Here is a 13,785-nt window from a genome sequence, read left to right on the forward strand (position 1 = left end):
CGCCTAAGTCACTGTAGAAGATGACACTTTTTAACATTTTATCCTTAATTTTGTCAATCTGGAAAATCACCTGGTGCTTCCCTTGCCCAACGGGTCCAATTGTCCTCTCATACCATTTTAACACTGATGGAACTCCATTCAGTGGAGTTTCTCCTATCCTGCTGGTGTACATCAAGAGTATCAGGACCAACGTCCCTAACTGTTTTCATTGTCCTTGCTTGGGATGTTTCTATTTCTGTACGGCTTTAAGGAGAGATGGCCAAACCTTGAATGCTATCCCTCAGAGGAGGACGTACCTTCATATATATGTAACACTGAGAATATATTTAGAGGTCATCATCATTAACCATATGAAGATATTTGCATATTATTCCTTGGCCCTCAATACAGGCTAAGGATACAATTACCCGGCAGTTGGAAGGGACAGCTGAGCTAGCAGAGATCGAGTTAGCTCAACTAAACAGAGCTGTAGCTGCATGGGCAGCAGGATGGGCTAGTCACCTGAGTACAATCCCCACTTGGTATCCTCGGTGCGTAGTCTGGCCCTCCGCCTATGGCCCCCTGCTCACCATACGTCCTGCAATCACCCTTCTCAACTGCAGCGCAGACGTACCCTGGATATCTTCTTGACTTTTCCGGCCATCAGTGAGCAGATGCCTCCACTGAGATGTTGGCAAGGACAGCTCAATCTTTTACAACTAAATCCAAACCCACCACTGCATCTTACTGGCCTTAAGGATTTCTTCCCAGACCCATTACTTTGCCCTGGACTTCACTGAGATTCACCCGCTCAACTGGCCCCCTCCCATTTGCACTGCTCAAACACCTCCTCTTTTCAGCTTCTTCCAGAGTTTCTCACAAAATCTTCCTCAGTCTCAGTTCACTGAAATGTTGGTACTATCAGGAAATCTTGATGCTTCCACTGTTCCCTTCCCATTCCAAGGTCTTAAATTCCTTAGCATTAGCCTGTTTTTCATTTTAACCATCTTACACATTAACCAGTCAATCTCAACACCCCTGAGAACAATCACCATCCCCAAGCAATGGAACGCAAGGTGCAGAGATTAAGGGCAATATTTTCTGAAATGCCTAAAGGATTTAGGTGCCAACGTCAAAATCTGAGCTCCTTAGTGATTAAGGGTATGTCTGTACAGCGAAGAAAAACCCTGCGGCTGGCCCATGCCAGCCAACTTGGGCTCGGTTGTAGACGTTTGAGTTTGGGCTGGAGGCCCAGCTTTGGGACCCTCCCACCTCTCAGGGTCCTAGATCCCAGACTCCAGCCCGAGCTCAGACGTCTACACAGCAGTGAAACAGCCCTGCAGCCTGAGCCCCACGAGCCTGAGTTGGCTGGCACAGGCCAGTCGTGGGTGTCTAGTTGCTGTGTAGACTTAGTCTTAAGCACTTGTGAAAATTTACCATAGGTGACTTGCCCCAAGACACAGCAGCAATCTGGTGTCAAAGCTGAGAACAGAAAAGAAGAGTCTCCTGGCTGGGGTTTCATACTTCTAGATTGTGTCCTGAGCAGTACTAGTCCTGCTGTTTGCTCCCCAAGGACACTCCAGATGTTAACATCTTTCTGTGCTGCACAATGGTCATTTATTCCAACTCTGGGCTTCCTAGCTAGGACCATGCTGGGACTTTGCCTCCTACTACACAGTTCTGAAGGTTCCTTCCCAGAAAGCCAACTTCTACCAACACATATAAGGAGAGATTAAAGAGGCTAGGACTTTTCAGCTTGGGGAAGAGGAGACTAAGGGGGGATATGATAGAGGTATATAAAATCATGAGTGATGTGGAGAAAGTGAATAAGGAAAAGTTATTTACTTGTTCCCATAATAGAAGGACTAGAGGCCACCAAATGAAATTAATGGGCAGCAGGTTTAAAAAAAATAAAAGGACGTTCTTCTTCACACAGCGCACAGTCAACCTGTGGAACTCCTTGCCTGAGGAGGTTGTGAAGGCTAGGACTATAACAGGGTTTAAAAGAGAACTAGATAAATTCATGGAGGGTAAGTCCATTAATGGCTATTCGCCAGGATGGGTAAGGAATGGTGTCCCTAGCCCAGTGGGACTCAAACTTTTTTACTTGCGACCCCTTTCACATAGCAAGCTTCTGAGTGTGACCCCCCTAATAAATTAAATGCCCTTTTAAACATATTTAACCCCATTATAAATGCTGGAGGCAAGCAGGGTGTGGGGTGGAGGTTGACAGATTGTGACCCCCCAATGTAATGACCTTGCGACCCGTTGAGGGGTCCCGATCCTCAGTTTGAGAACCCCTGTCCTAGCCTCTGTTTGTCAGAGGATGGTGATGGACAGCAGGAGAGAGATCACTTGACCATTACTTGTTAGGTTCACTCCCTCTGGGGCCCCTGGGATTGGCCACTGTCGGTAGACAGATATCGGGCTGGATGGACCTCTGGTCTGACCCAGTACGGCGGTTCTTATGTATGGACTGTAGGCCATAACTCTGGCCACACTGAGAGGTAGATGAGGTAGATGCAGGTACGTATTCCCTGCACAACACCTGATGCAGCTGGCACTCCCCTCTTGTGCGTCAGACGTGTCAGGAGAAAATCTGCTGGAGTGAATTTCCTGAGAACTGCCCGTTCCCAACAGAAGAACTTCTCTAACCTGCAGCCACAGCACCTGCAGCACAGATCCTGCCAGGTCTCATAAGATGATTAACATCAGACCAAGTCAGTGCTCGGGTGAGGGACCTCCCAGGAAAACATTAAGGCGTTGCAAGCATGGGCACTGGAATTTCAATAGGTAGCGTTCTCTTTGCCCCAGTGCTGTAATGAGACTATGAGACGCAGGCGCTCATCCCTTGTGATCATGAAAGACCACATGCCAACTGTGGTTTCAACTGGATACAGAATGGCTCCTCTCTTCCTGTACTAAACTGTTGTGATGTGCACATCCGAAGGGCTCAGTGTTCTACCCCAGAGGTAGCTGCATTTCAGCGGCAATACCTATACACTTGAGCTTACTGGGATTTGTGTTCTTCAAGGCAAGTGAGCTGCATTTCCCAGGTCCCAGTAGACTACTGGGGTCTGGAGAAAACACCCAATGCCCTGGCATCGCTGATCCCCCCTGTGGCTGTCACTCTCTCTCTAAGATTGGTGCTATCTCTGTAGTACATGCAGGCTACTAGAGGAAGAGGACAGAAGAGAGAGCTGACTCACCAGCGGGTGGGCTCCTGGCATTGTCTCCTTGGGCACTGCTCCACTCAAACTCCTGCAGTTCACTAAGGTTGAAGTTCCTGTCACTCTGTGCCAAGAGCCCCTGGGGAGAAGGTGGCCCCTTCGTAAGTCTGACGTTCCCCTGGAACTCCAGTTCAGTGGGATCCTGGGCCAGGGAATCACCCCACTGGCCAGCGTGACCCACCAGTCCGTTCTCGTCTAGTCCAGTGACTCCATTCTCCTCCATGTACCCCTCAGATCCCTGCGCCACCTCCTCCTCCCAGCACTGCTGCTGCCCAGCGCCATGGCCAGGGCCCGCCTCTCCCCAGTGGGCCCACGGCGCCGAGCTGGCCATATCCTGCCGTCCCCGACGAATGGTGTGAGGTGAGGCGGCAGGGCGAGACGTCTGACTAAGGAGGCAGAACGGGCTTCACTTGCATCATTTCATAGTGCAGACACCGAGGAAGCTCCAGGGGCTGTGGGGGGCTTTGCTTCCTTGGGAAATGTAGGTCACATCGCTGCTCCATTCAGCACTTCAGTATCCTGCCTGCAGCTAAGAGGAGACAGGCAGAGAGAGGGAGAGATGCTTAATGGCAGCCAGGAGGGACACAGTGGGCTCTATTCAGACAGTCCCCCTCCCTCTCCCCTTGCCCCAGCACAGAGATGTCAGCTGCTGCCTGAAGCTTCCCCCATCAGCTCTCCCCCTCCCCAGCTCCAAGGGCAGCCAAGTCACCTCATGGATTGTACTCTTCCCTCCCCAGAAAGAGGCCTGACATCCAGGCTAGGTGCCACCTAGATGTCGTAGTGACATGGGGTTGCCTGGGCTGGGGCGTCGCGACACAGGCGCTGTCACGTCTCCACACGACGACGTCACGTTGGCCTGGGCCTCTGTCCAAGGTAACGTCTCACGTGGAAGCTAGGAAGGGGGAGACCCTGCTGAGCCCGCCGGCCCTACGTGGCGCTCCCCTCTCGACACTGGGCGTGCTGCTGGCAGTGGCAGATGCGCTCTGGGCGAGTGGCAAAGAACTGCTTAGTGGCACGTTCTGCTGCGCCACAGCCTGAACCCAGCACCATGTCCTTCTCAACATCAGCAGGGCGGGCCAATGGTCTTCACCTTCCCACACAGCTGTCCCCCTGCCCTTCCTTCCACGATACATTGCCTGATATAATCCCTCCCTGCCTCTTCCCAGCCCGGTCCCCGGATCACAGCGGTTCTATGAGCAGGCAGAAGGGGTGCTGTGCCATAATACGCACACACCTTCCCATTCCCAAAGCCTCGCTCATTGCGATACCAGCTGGCATGGACAGCGTATTCAACAGCTGCCTGCCCTCAAACGTAAACCTCACCTGTGAGCAGCCTGGCCACACCAGCCCTTCGGTGAATGCAGCGCCCGTTCATCTGGGCATGCAGACAAGACCTTCTATGAAACCCAGCGGGCCCATCTGCGATCCGGGCCAGGCAGTCAGGTGGGAGTGCCAGCCATGCTCAAAGTGGGCATTAGGACCCGTCCTCCTCCATCCTGGAGCAGACGAGGTAGCTAAGGGTCTGCCAGGGAGGTCACACACAAACATGGCATTGCTCAGAGCGCCAGGGAGGCTTTCCAGCAGCAGCAGCTGCCGAGGCTGCAATTCTCTAACAGGGGAGTCTATTCAGGGCAAAGACCGGCTCCACCCCACCCCCTCTTCAGTGCAGCTGGCGATACACTGACCCACTGTTAGGGGTCATTCCCTCGCGGTGAGGAAAGAAATCAATGGCCGGATGGGCACTGCTGGGGCACATCAGGCAACATTGCAGGAGCAGTCATGGTGGGGGTGCCCAGGAGGTGCTGCAGGGAACGGTGAGGGGCGCTGGCTGTGGGGGAAGCTCTCAGCCATGCCAGTCGTCGTCTCAACACAGCATTGGAGAAATGCCAGTCCGGCCCCATACAAGTCAGTTCACCTGCCCTGCTGGAAACACAAACCAGGAGGTAGCTCTGCGATGGGGTGATGTGCCACAGCCCATCTCCTCCAGTGGCTGGGGTGAGGAAAAGGAAATTCTCACTCCCTAGGGAAGAGCTGCCCAGTGTGCACACTGGCTGGGTCTTGGGAGCAGAGACCTCACCCAGGGGGGCTGAGAGCCCCTCTGCCCCCAGACTGCACTCAGTGGCAGAACTTCCTTGGCCTCTCTCCAACCTCTCCCTGTATACTCAGCCTCAGCCAGAGGCAACCGTAGGAGCCTGACCCACCACCCCAAAAGAAGGGAGGTCAGTGCTGCTTGGGGCCATTATGGTTTAGAGCCCGGAGCAGCAAGAGCCTGGGGAGCAGCTGGACCTGGAGCTGCCCTGCAAGGGCTCCATTAGCAGCAGCCTCCCATTGTTCCTTGGGAAGCAGCTCCCAAAAGCCCGAGGATGCTCTCATGCAGCTGAGCTGCTGTTTATCCTCCCCCTCACACCAACCACCAGCCCTGCTCTCTCCCTTCCTATGTCTCTTTGCTGCTGGGGCCTCTCTCCAGCCGCTTCACCCTCGGGTCTGCCCCATCAGGACATTCCTTCGAAAAAAGAACCCATTGCAGGAGTGCGCAGGCATGGTGCCATTGCTCTGCCAGGCAGGGGGAGCTCACTACATCTGCACAATGAAAGCATCTGCTCTGCTGTCCTCTTTATGGGGCCCCAAGGAGCAGGTGGTCTGAATGCTCCCCAGCTCCTGCACCAGGTTGCTGTTCTCTCGCACTGAGACAGAATTGGGCAAACTCCCCCGAGTACCCGCAAGGCGGGATTGGAGAGCAGGCAGAGGGCCCCAGGAAACTCCTATCTGGCTCGGACCAAAGCTACGTGTTCTCTCCCTCTCTCTGCACTGGACACTGCCCCTGGTTGTGCCAGGCACTGATCTGCCCAGCTCCTTGGTAAACTGTGACCTGCAGAGCCAGGAATTGGTTACCACTATCTGCATGGTCAGACCCTTCGCCAGTCAGAGACGCCTGCATCTACGGCAAATGCTGGATACGTTATTGGCCTTGACACTGTCTTGCGAACTCCTGCCGTGTGCCATCAGGGAGCAGCACGAGCGCATGTGCAGAGAGCACATTGGCAACCCTGTCTGTCCAATAATAAATGCCCTCTTGCCCTGAAACCACTTCTTTCACTTCACTAGCCACTTTCACCCCGTCTGCCTCATTTCACACGTCAGCCTTCCCTTTGCAAAGGGACCTTCCCTTCCAGGGCGAGGTGGCACAAAGCTAGCACAGGCTGTTTGCCCGAGCCCGGCTCCATGGATCAGGCTAAGCCACTTAACAGCCAGGCTGCTGTACTGGCAAACAAGCCGGCTGATGTTCAGTGGTGCGAGCATCTGCAGCTCCTGCCGGATTCAGTGGCCCTGGGATGCTGGCAGAGGTACCAGGGACACTAATCCCCTTTGTGATGGGCACCAAGCAGCTGAGGGCACACGGTGCCCATCAAGGCCTAGATCACTGGTTTGAATCTGGCTCCAGGAGAGCAGCAAGCAGCCAGTCACTGGTGGCCTCTGCGAAATCAGCTGTTCGGTCTCAACCTAGTTCCCACTGGGGATGTGTCCACATAACAAAACCCACCAACCCAAATCACCACATGATGAAGAGCGGCCAAGGACTTGAACGGACCCTGGAAGCCCAAATGCCCCGGTCTCCCCAGCAGTGATGCCTCTGGGAGCTGAGGCTCCTGGTGTGGCGGGGCAGGGGGAGGGGAAGCTTGCTCGGCTGCAGACCCAGCCATTCCTGTTCTGTGCACCAGCAAATGACTGGCCTCCAGCGCAGCATTTCACTCTTAACGAGCAGCGCTCAACACAGCCTCTCCTGCTCCACCCTGCCAGGCTCTGATGCCAATGGGCCACTCCTGAGCGGAGAACTCACAATTCACCAGCCTCAGCCAAATTCAGACTCAAGATTGGGAAGGGGAAAAAAATGAACTTAAAGAATAAAACAAGCCTCCCCCACAGCACTATCCCTCTCTTTGGTGCTTGGCTGGCAATCATGGTTAACACTCCGCTTCCATCATTAACCCCTGGAGTCCCAGCAGGCTCCAGCTTACCAGCCACATGAGTGATCTGGAGTCCCCAGCATTAGCTCTGCTGCTTTCAGCTCTTGTTCCTGTGCCAGGTCCTGCCCCAAGATCGCTTCCTCCCATCTGCTCCCACCAGGAGCAAAATCACACCCCAGCAAACTGCTCCACTCTCCTGTCTTCCTTGCTGTGGAACGAGGAAGCAGATTGTTCTCTCAGCTGTGACCCCAACCTCTGGTCTCCTCCCACACCCGATGCCTCACCCCATGAAGGCATTATAACAAATCCACAACCACCTGGGACTTCACTGTCACCACTGCTGTGCACTGTGGCCATTCAAACCTTCAATACCATTGAGGTTAGAACTGAGATCCCCCTGTTAAAAAAAACACAGGCCCCCTTCCTTTGGGCTACTGGAGAATCACCCTCAGCTGTTAGCAATATAGGGCCAATGACACACAGCTGGGCAGTTCTGCACAACTGGGCACACATCATCCAATACAGGGCATGCACACCACACATTTGGTCATTCCTGGATTAAATACATTTTTTTCCCTACCAGTTCACCCCTGACCTTAAGCCCCAGTTTACTCAGTGACTAACAAAACCAAACACAAAGGTCTCAGCAGAGCACGGCTATTAACCCCTTAGCTCCTGCATTCAGAGTCAGTTCGCTCTGAGATCCAGGAGCAGCAGCCCTGGGAAGTCAGTTTGGGTGTGGGGTCGCCAATCCATATCAGTGCCTGGAGCAGTGACACTACCCGGGACACTAATGGGCAACCCGTGGGTCTTTAATTGGGGCGAACAAGATGAGAGCTCTAGGGGCAGGAATAAGCCACTCCCAGAGAGCGCCGCAGCTTCTGCCATCTACCAACGCCCACCCCACAAGGATGATGCACGGTAAGGAGCTAATGCAAAGACACCAGGCTGGTAGGGGGAGCTGGACCTGCCAAAGCCAGCGAGGACTCATCCCCCACAGCCCCAGGTCACTCAGCAGGGGAACAAGCTGGTCTCATCACAGGGCAGCTGGGAGCGGAGAAAAGGACCTCAAAGAAGAGCATGATATGTCCTTGTAGAGTCCACCACAGGGTCCGTGCAGTGGGACTCGGAAAGGGGCAGCAGGGCTTTGCTTCAGGATGAAGCTCTCCCGCCCTGCAGGACGTGCGGACGGGCACGGAGCTTTTTGAGGGCCTTCCATTTCTCCCCAACCCCTCTGGTGGCTGTGCAGAGTCCGGCGAGAAGCGGCCAGCCAGAGTTAGCGGGGGAAGAGAGCCAAATCAGGGGGGAGGCCGACGGCAGAGAGAGAGGATGACAAAATAAGAGAACAGGCAGATTGAGCTTGGAGCCTGTTCACTGTCTGCATGGAAACGTGTGTGTGTGCGTGCGGCGCGCAAGGAAGACTGTGTGTGAAAGAGACAGTGGCTGAGATTCAGCAGACTCATTCCACTGATGATCTAAGGGTGGGACTGGAGAACTTTCACTCCCTTCCTCTCCGGCTGATGCCTCGTTATTATTACTGTGGCCCTGGGTTTCCCAGTGACTAGTGATTTCGAGAGCCCAAAGAGAGATGCTTTAAAGGGGCCTGTCAGACACCCATGCTCTGGAAATCACGCCCCCCTCAAAGGGGCTCATGTTGGGCCCCCACAGTTCCTGGCCACTTTTGAAAGCCCTGGCCTACCTCTGTGGCTGTAGCACCTTTGGGCCCCAGTAAGGAATCAGGGCCCCACTGTGCTAGGCCCTGTGCAACCAGCTTAGATACAGCCCCTGCCCCCGCTCACAATTCAGCACGTAGTGAATACACCCCATATTTCTCATTATGCCTTCGCTCCCTGGTGGGCTTCTTCTGCCTGACGCAAGACCCACCCCCCTCCACTCGGCACAGCCACAGGCTCGCTGTCCCTAGCCTGGGCCCTGGCTGCCAGCTGGCACCCCAGAGCTGGCCAAGAGCTGCAGAAACCCTCTAAGGAGGGGAAGGAGTCAGATTGCAGGAATTCTCCTGTGCTGCCAAGACACTGAAGAGCAACACGGACTTCTCTCTGATCCCTTCCCCTGGAGGAGATCAGTCCTGCCCGCGGCACCTCGTGCCCCACCCCTCGCCCCATCTGAACCTCCTTGCAGCTTTCGAGCTTGCTCCAAACACGCACCCCTCTGCATCACAGGTGAGCAGGCGGCCCCAGGACGGCAGTCGCAGCACCACTCCGCTGCCTGCTGCGACCACAGCTCCCTCAGGCTAACGGGCAGCTGCTCCAAGCCAGAGCTGCGGCTCAGAGCCAACGGGGAGCTGCCTCTGAGTGGGGAGGCTCAGAGTCCCCAAGACCTGGCACTAGGGCACAGAGTCACCTCCCATTGCCTCCTGCTCCCTCCCATCATCACCAGCGAGAACAAAAGCATGAGCACTGGAGGTTGATTTCATCCACCCACAGGCCAGGCCTCACACGGACAGGGCTGGTGCCAGCTTCTCCCAACGTTGCCCTGCCAAGGGACTTCAGCCTAATCTGCAGGAGGCCCCTACCAGACACTCTGGTGAGGAGTGTGATAGAAACACTGTAGTGTTCAGGGCCCAGGTTCTCGGCTGGGATGGCTAACCAGCAAGCTGGCTAAAGCCAGTCAGGGACAGGGGAGGTTTTCATGGCCGGGGCCACTGCTGGGAGCCGACAGAGACTCACCAACTTATCTGCTGCATGTCACTGAGCAGTAGGGTGACCAGATGTCCCTATTTTATAGGGACAGTCCCAATATTTGGGGCTTTTTCTTATATAGGTGTCTATTACCCCTCATCCCTTGTCCAGATTTTTCACACTTGCTCTCTGGTCACCCTACTGAGCAGGCAGCAATGCCTTGATCTCAGCGGTGCTCCAGAACTGTCAGGAAAGAGTGGTAAAGAACCATAGGGAAAGCCGCTTTCTGCTAACACTGAACAGGTTGCTTTGCTGGGATAAAGCAAACAGCATCATCCTCAGAGTTACCCAACCATACGGCTTCTGCCTAGAATTGTTCCCACCTGGCTTCCTGCTACAGAGTTAAAGAAGCAGGACACAGAGCCTCAGGCAACCGTAAGTGGGCTGTGGAGAACTGATTACTCACATGGCGCTAACTCTCCTCCTTGTTTCAACCTGTGAAATCATATTAGAAGGCGGCTAAATACCCACTCCCCACCCCTTTACTCATCTTCTGCCTAAGCAGGCCTGGCTGCTGCAGTGGAAACGGTCTGAGGTCTCCAGTGGGACTGGAGGTGGCCCGTACATTCGTAAGTGAGAGGGAAGCACACACAGCAGGTGATAACAGTACCTGGGTTTTCTGGGAGACTTTCTTCTGGCCTGAAGTTTTAAATTCAAATTTTCAAGAGCTGTCCCTGATTTTGGGTGCCCAACTTAAGGCAGACACCTGATGTTCAGAGGTGCTGAGCACCCGTGGGTTCCACTGATGCCAGTGGGGTGCTCAGCATCACTGAGAATCATGCCCAAGGTGCCTTGAATTGGGTACCCAGAATCAGCGGTCACTTTGGGTCTTGCAGCATGTGTGCCGCACGCACAGAAGCAGGAGTCGAGAAAGATGCATGATTCACCTCCAGGTTGCCCAGCTGTACTTCACTTACCGCTCTTTTTCCCTGGCGCAACTCCAGAAACCCACAGCCCTTTCAAAAGCAGCTGCAGGAGCCGGTTCTGAGCCGCTCGTATCATTACAACCTGCGTAACATTCCAAACAGGACTCCCGGCTACGATCAGACCCAATGGAAGAGAAAACATCTCTCGAGAGATAACTGGTGTTTAATTAGTATTTTGTTTTCTCTCAGGGCATCAAAACACCAGCATCAACACAAACTCCCTACAAGTCACACAGGCAGAGCAGCAACTCCCAACATACTCCTTACAACCCAGCCAAACGGTGTGAAACTCCCCAACACACGCCCTAGGAAAGCAGGAATCCAGGCCATTTTCATTTTGCAGTGACGCTGCCAAGACTCATTCATTCACTTTTACTCATCAACCAGACAGCTTCTACTCTCACTGTTGCTCCTAATTAGCACACCCCTGACCCTGGAAAAACTCAAATTGGTTTCCTCAGTCAAAACATTCCCCTCCATTGCAACAAATACACACTGGTTTGTTACTATAGGCTGACCTCTGACTCGGGCTGCATGGTAGGTTACAGCAAGGCTGCTCGAGGACTCTGGGTGGAATGCTAGGTTATGCTGATGTAGCTATGGGTCAGTGAGCACAAGGGGGCTAACTGATTTTACTTGCAATTAGCTATAATGATTGTTCGCTTTGGTGCTAAGATCACCTTGGTAGCAATGGAGGGGCAGAGGGAGTGCCTTGTGGTACTGCAGGTTTGGACTGGGAATTAGCGACTGTATTAGCTGGATCGGTAAACTGGAGGTGGGATCCCTGCTGGACGACTGCTGGTTGCTTGGGCTACTGGTGGTGAAGATTTTAGAGGAATCCTGCTAAGAGGAATGTCAGTTGCAAAGGAACCTGGGAGCACAGAAATGATCATAGCAGATCAGATGAATGGTCCATCTAGTCCAGTGTCCTGTCTAACAGAGGCCAGCTGCAGATGGTCAGAAAAGTGCCCGAAACCTCACAGGGGACAATTATGGAGTGGGCTGCCTATAGCCGGAGCATTGTGCCTGTATCAACATGACCCTAGCAAGTGATCATAGCGGGAGAAAAGAGGCACAGGGCTTTTAATTCAGACAAGCGGTCACAGAGCCCAGTTCTGCCAACCTCACTCACGCCAAGTCGTGCTCTGCTCCAGGAGTAACCCCAATGATTTCAATGAGGGGTTATCGGCCAACCATGGTATTACGCTGAGCAAGGGAGACAGAATCAGGCCTCAAAGCATTGTGGTCTGTGTTTTTGGGTAGCAGGGGGAGGAGTAGGGAAATCCATCCAACTCGGACATTTGAACACTCCCACCAAGGAGCTAGTTGAATCTTTTTGTACTTGGATCCACTCCAAGCTGCTCAGCTTTCCACTGCGATTCGACCCCATGTCTCTACTGCTGGAAACAGCAGAACTGGAGCAACAAACCTGGGCAGGTGAGGAATCAGAACACAAGGGTCTCTCAGCACCTCCAAGTAGATGACGCTCCAGCCTGGGACAGGGCAGCCCAGAGGGAGCAAGAGGAACAAAACCTCCATTGCAAAGCTCAGACCAAAAAGCAACCTTCCCCTCCAAGTTCAACAAACCCTGCAACAGCCCAGTTACGCAAAACCTGTCACCTGCCACGATCAACCTGCTTCCTGTGAAGACTCTTCTCCGCTCTCCTCATCCCTAAAGAGAGAGAACTTAGAGCCACTTTTATGGAGCACCACGATGAGAATAACTTCAGGACAGGGGCTGCTTGCTGCCTTCTGAACGGGTCTTAGAAAATCTGCTACCAGCGGAAGCCTCCTCATGTAATGAGTATTAGTGACCCGAGTTTCAAAAGGTGCTGTGAAAATCCAGTGCTCAGCACTTCTGAAAAATCAGCCCATAAATATCCTCCTCTTTGGCAGAGCTAGGCCGAAACCAACCCCGCTGGATCAAACACCTCCCCTAGACTTCCAGGTGGTCTCCAGCTTGGGTCAAACATCAGCCTTGGGAACAAACCTGGCGAGAGTGTGGACCTGGATCCACACTCTGAGGTTCAGGCCCATCTGACTCATTTAGCCACAGCCTAGGCAACAGCTATAAACAAAGCTGTGATCACCACAGCACTCAGACCTGGCAGCCTCTTGAGTTCCTGCACGCTGCAGGAAATCCCTACCGAGGCAAAACACGGCAACAGAAAGTCTAGCTGCTTTGGGGCAGGGGCGACATTAACTGTTGGGTTCAGGAGAGGCAAGACGGCCGGGGGAGCAAGCCACAGCGCACAGACGGGCAGTGGGGAACAAGGTGATAAGAGCACTGGAAATGCTCAGGCAGCCTGGCGTGCCCACCCCACACTGCATCCCGCTGCCCTTCTAGCCTCTCTAGCCTGTGTCAGCCCCTGTTTCCTTCTCAGCTCTGCTGCCCGGGACTGGGCTCCGAGCAAAGACCCCAGATATTCCAACCCTCCAGCTGATGAAGTGCCTGACATCCGGAGACCACAGGGGCTGCCCCGTTGCCAGCAACCCTGGGGGAGCAGAAGCAGTGGGGATGGAAGGTTAGATACACTCACCTGCTGCTGTCTGTCTTCTTCGCTAGCCATTATAGGAGCCACTTTCCACATCCCCGAGCGCAGCCTGGCTCCCTGCTTGGGTCCTCAGAGCCATGCAGCCTCACGGAGCTCAGATCATGTCTCTCCTAAAGTCTCTCTCAGGTGCCCCGGCTCCTCTCCAGCCTGTGCTGTCAGACTGAGGAGCCTCTCCCCACGCGCTCCCTCCCCGCCCCCAATCTCGCTTTCGAAGGCAGAAGCAGGAAGCGTGCAAGCAGATTTCCTACAAGTTTTCATGTGCATGCACGCAGACAAAACTTCTTAACCCTGTAGAGCCCTGCAGGCTGGCACAAGCCCCGTGTGTCCGGATGGTTCAGCCTGCCATCCTTACCTCTTCCTGAAGCCATACTATAATCCCTTCCGGGGACTCCATCTGAAATGCAGCTTTAAAACGGATCCACTATCTCTGG

The 13,785-nt window shown here is 54.0% G+C and overlaps 1 protein-coding gene across 1 annotated transcript in view; it reads right to left on the bottom strand.

Annotated features, from left to right (window-relative positions):
* Positions 1 to 13,539, bottom strand: part of AKNA (AT-hook transcription factor) — a 52,557-nt gene extending 39,018 nt beyond the window's left edge. Inside the window, exons 1-2 of the mRNA XM_032797746.2 lie at positions 13,340 to 13,539; positions 3,189 to 3,738 (exon numbers count right to left, since the gene is read on the bottom strand). Coding sequence (XP_032653637.1) covers positions 3,189 to 3,540 — 352 coding nt within the window. The 5' untranslated portion in view covers positions 3,541 to 3,738; positions 13,340 to 13,539. The remainder of the gene's footprint in view (positions 1 to 3,188; positions 3,739 to 13,339) is intronic.
* Positions 13,540 to 13,785: the final 246 nt, after the last annotated feature.

This window comes from Chelonoidis abingdonii, chromosome 24 (assembly GCF_003597395.2).
Source record: "Chelonoidis abingdonii isolate Lonesome George chromosome 24, CheloAbing_2.0, whole genome shotgun sequence".
Taxonomy (NCBI): domain Eukaryota; kingdom Metazoa; phylum Chordata; order Testudines; family Testudinidae; genus Chelonoidis; species Chelonoidis abingdonii.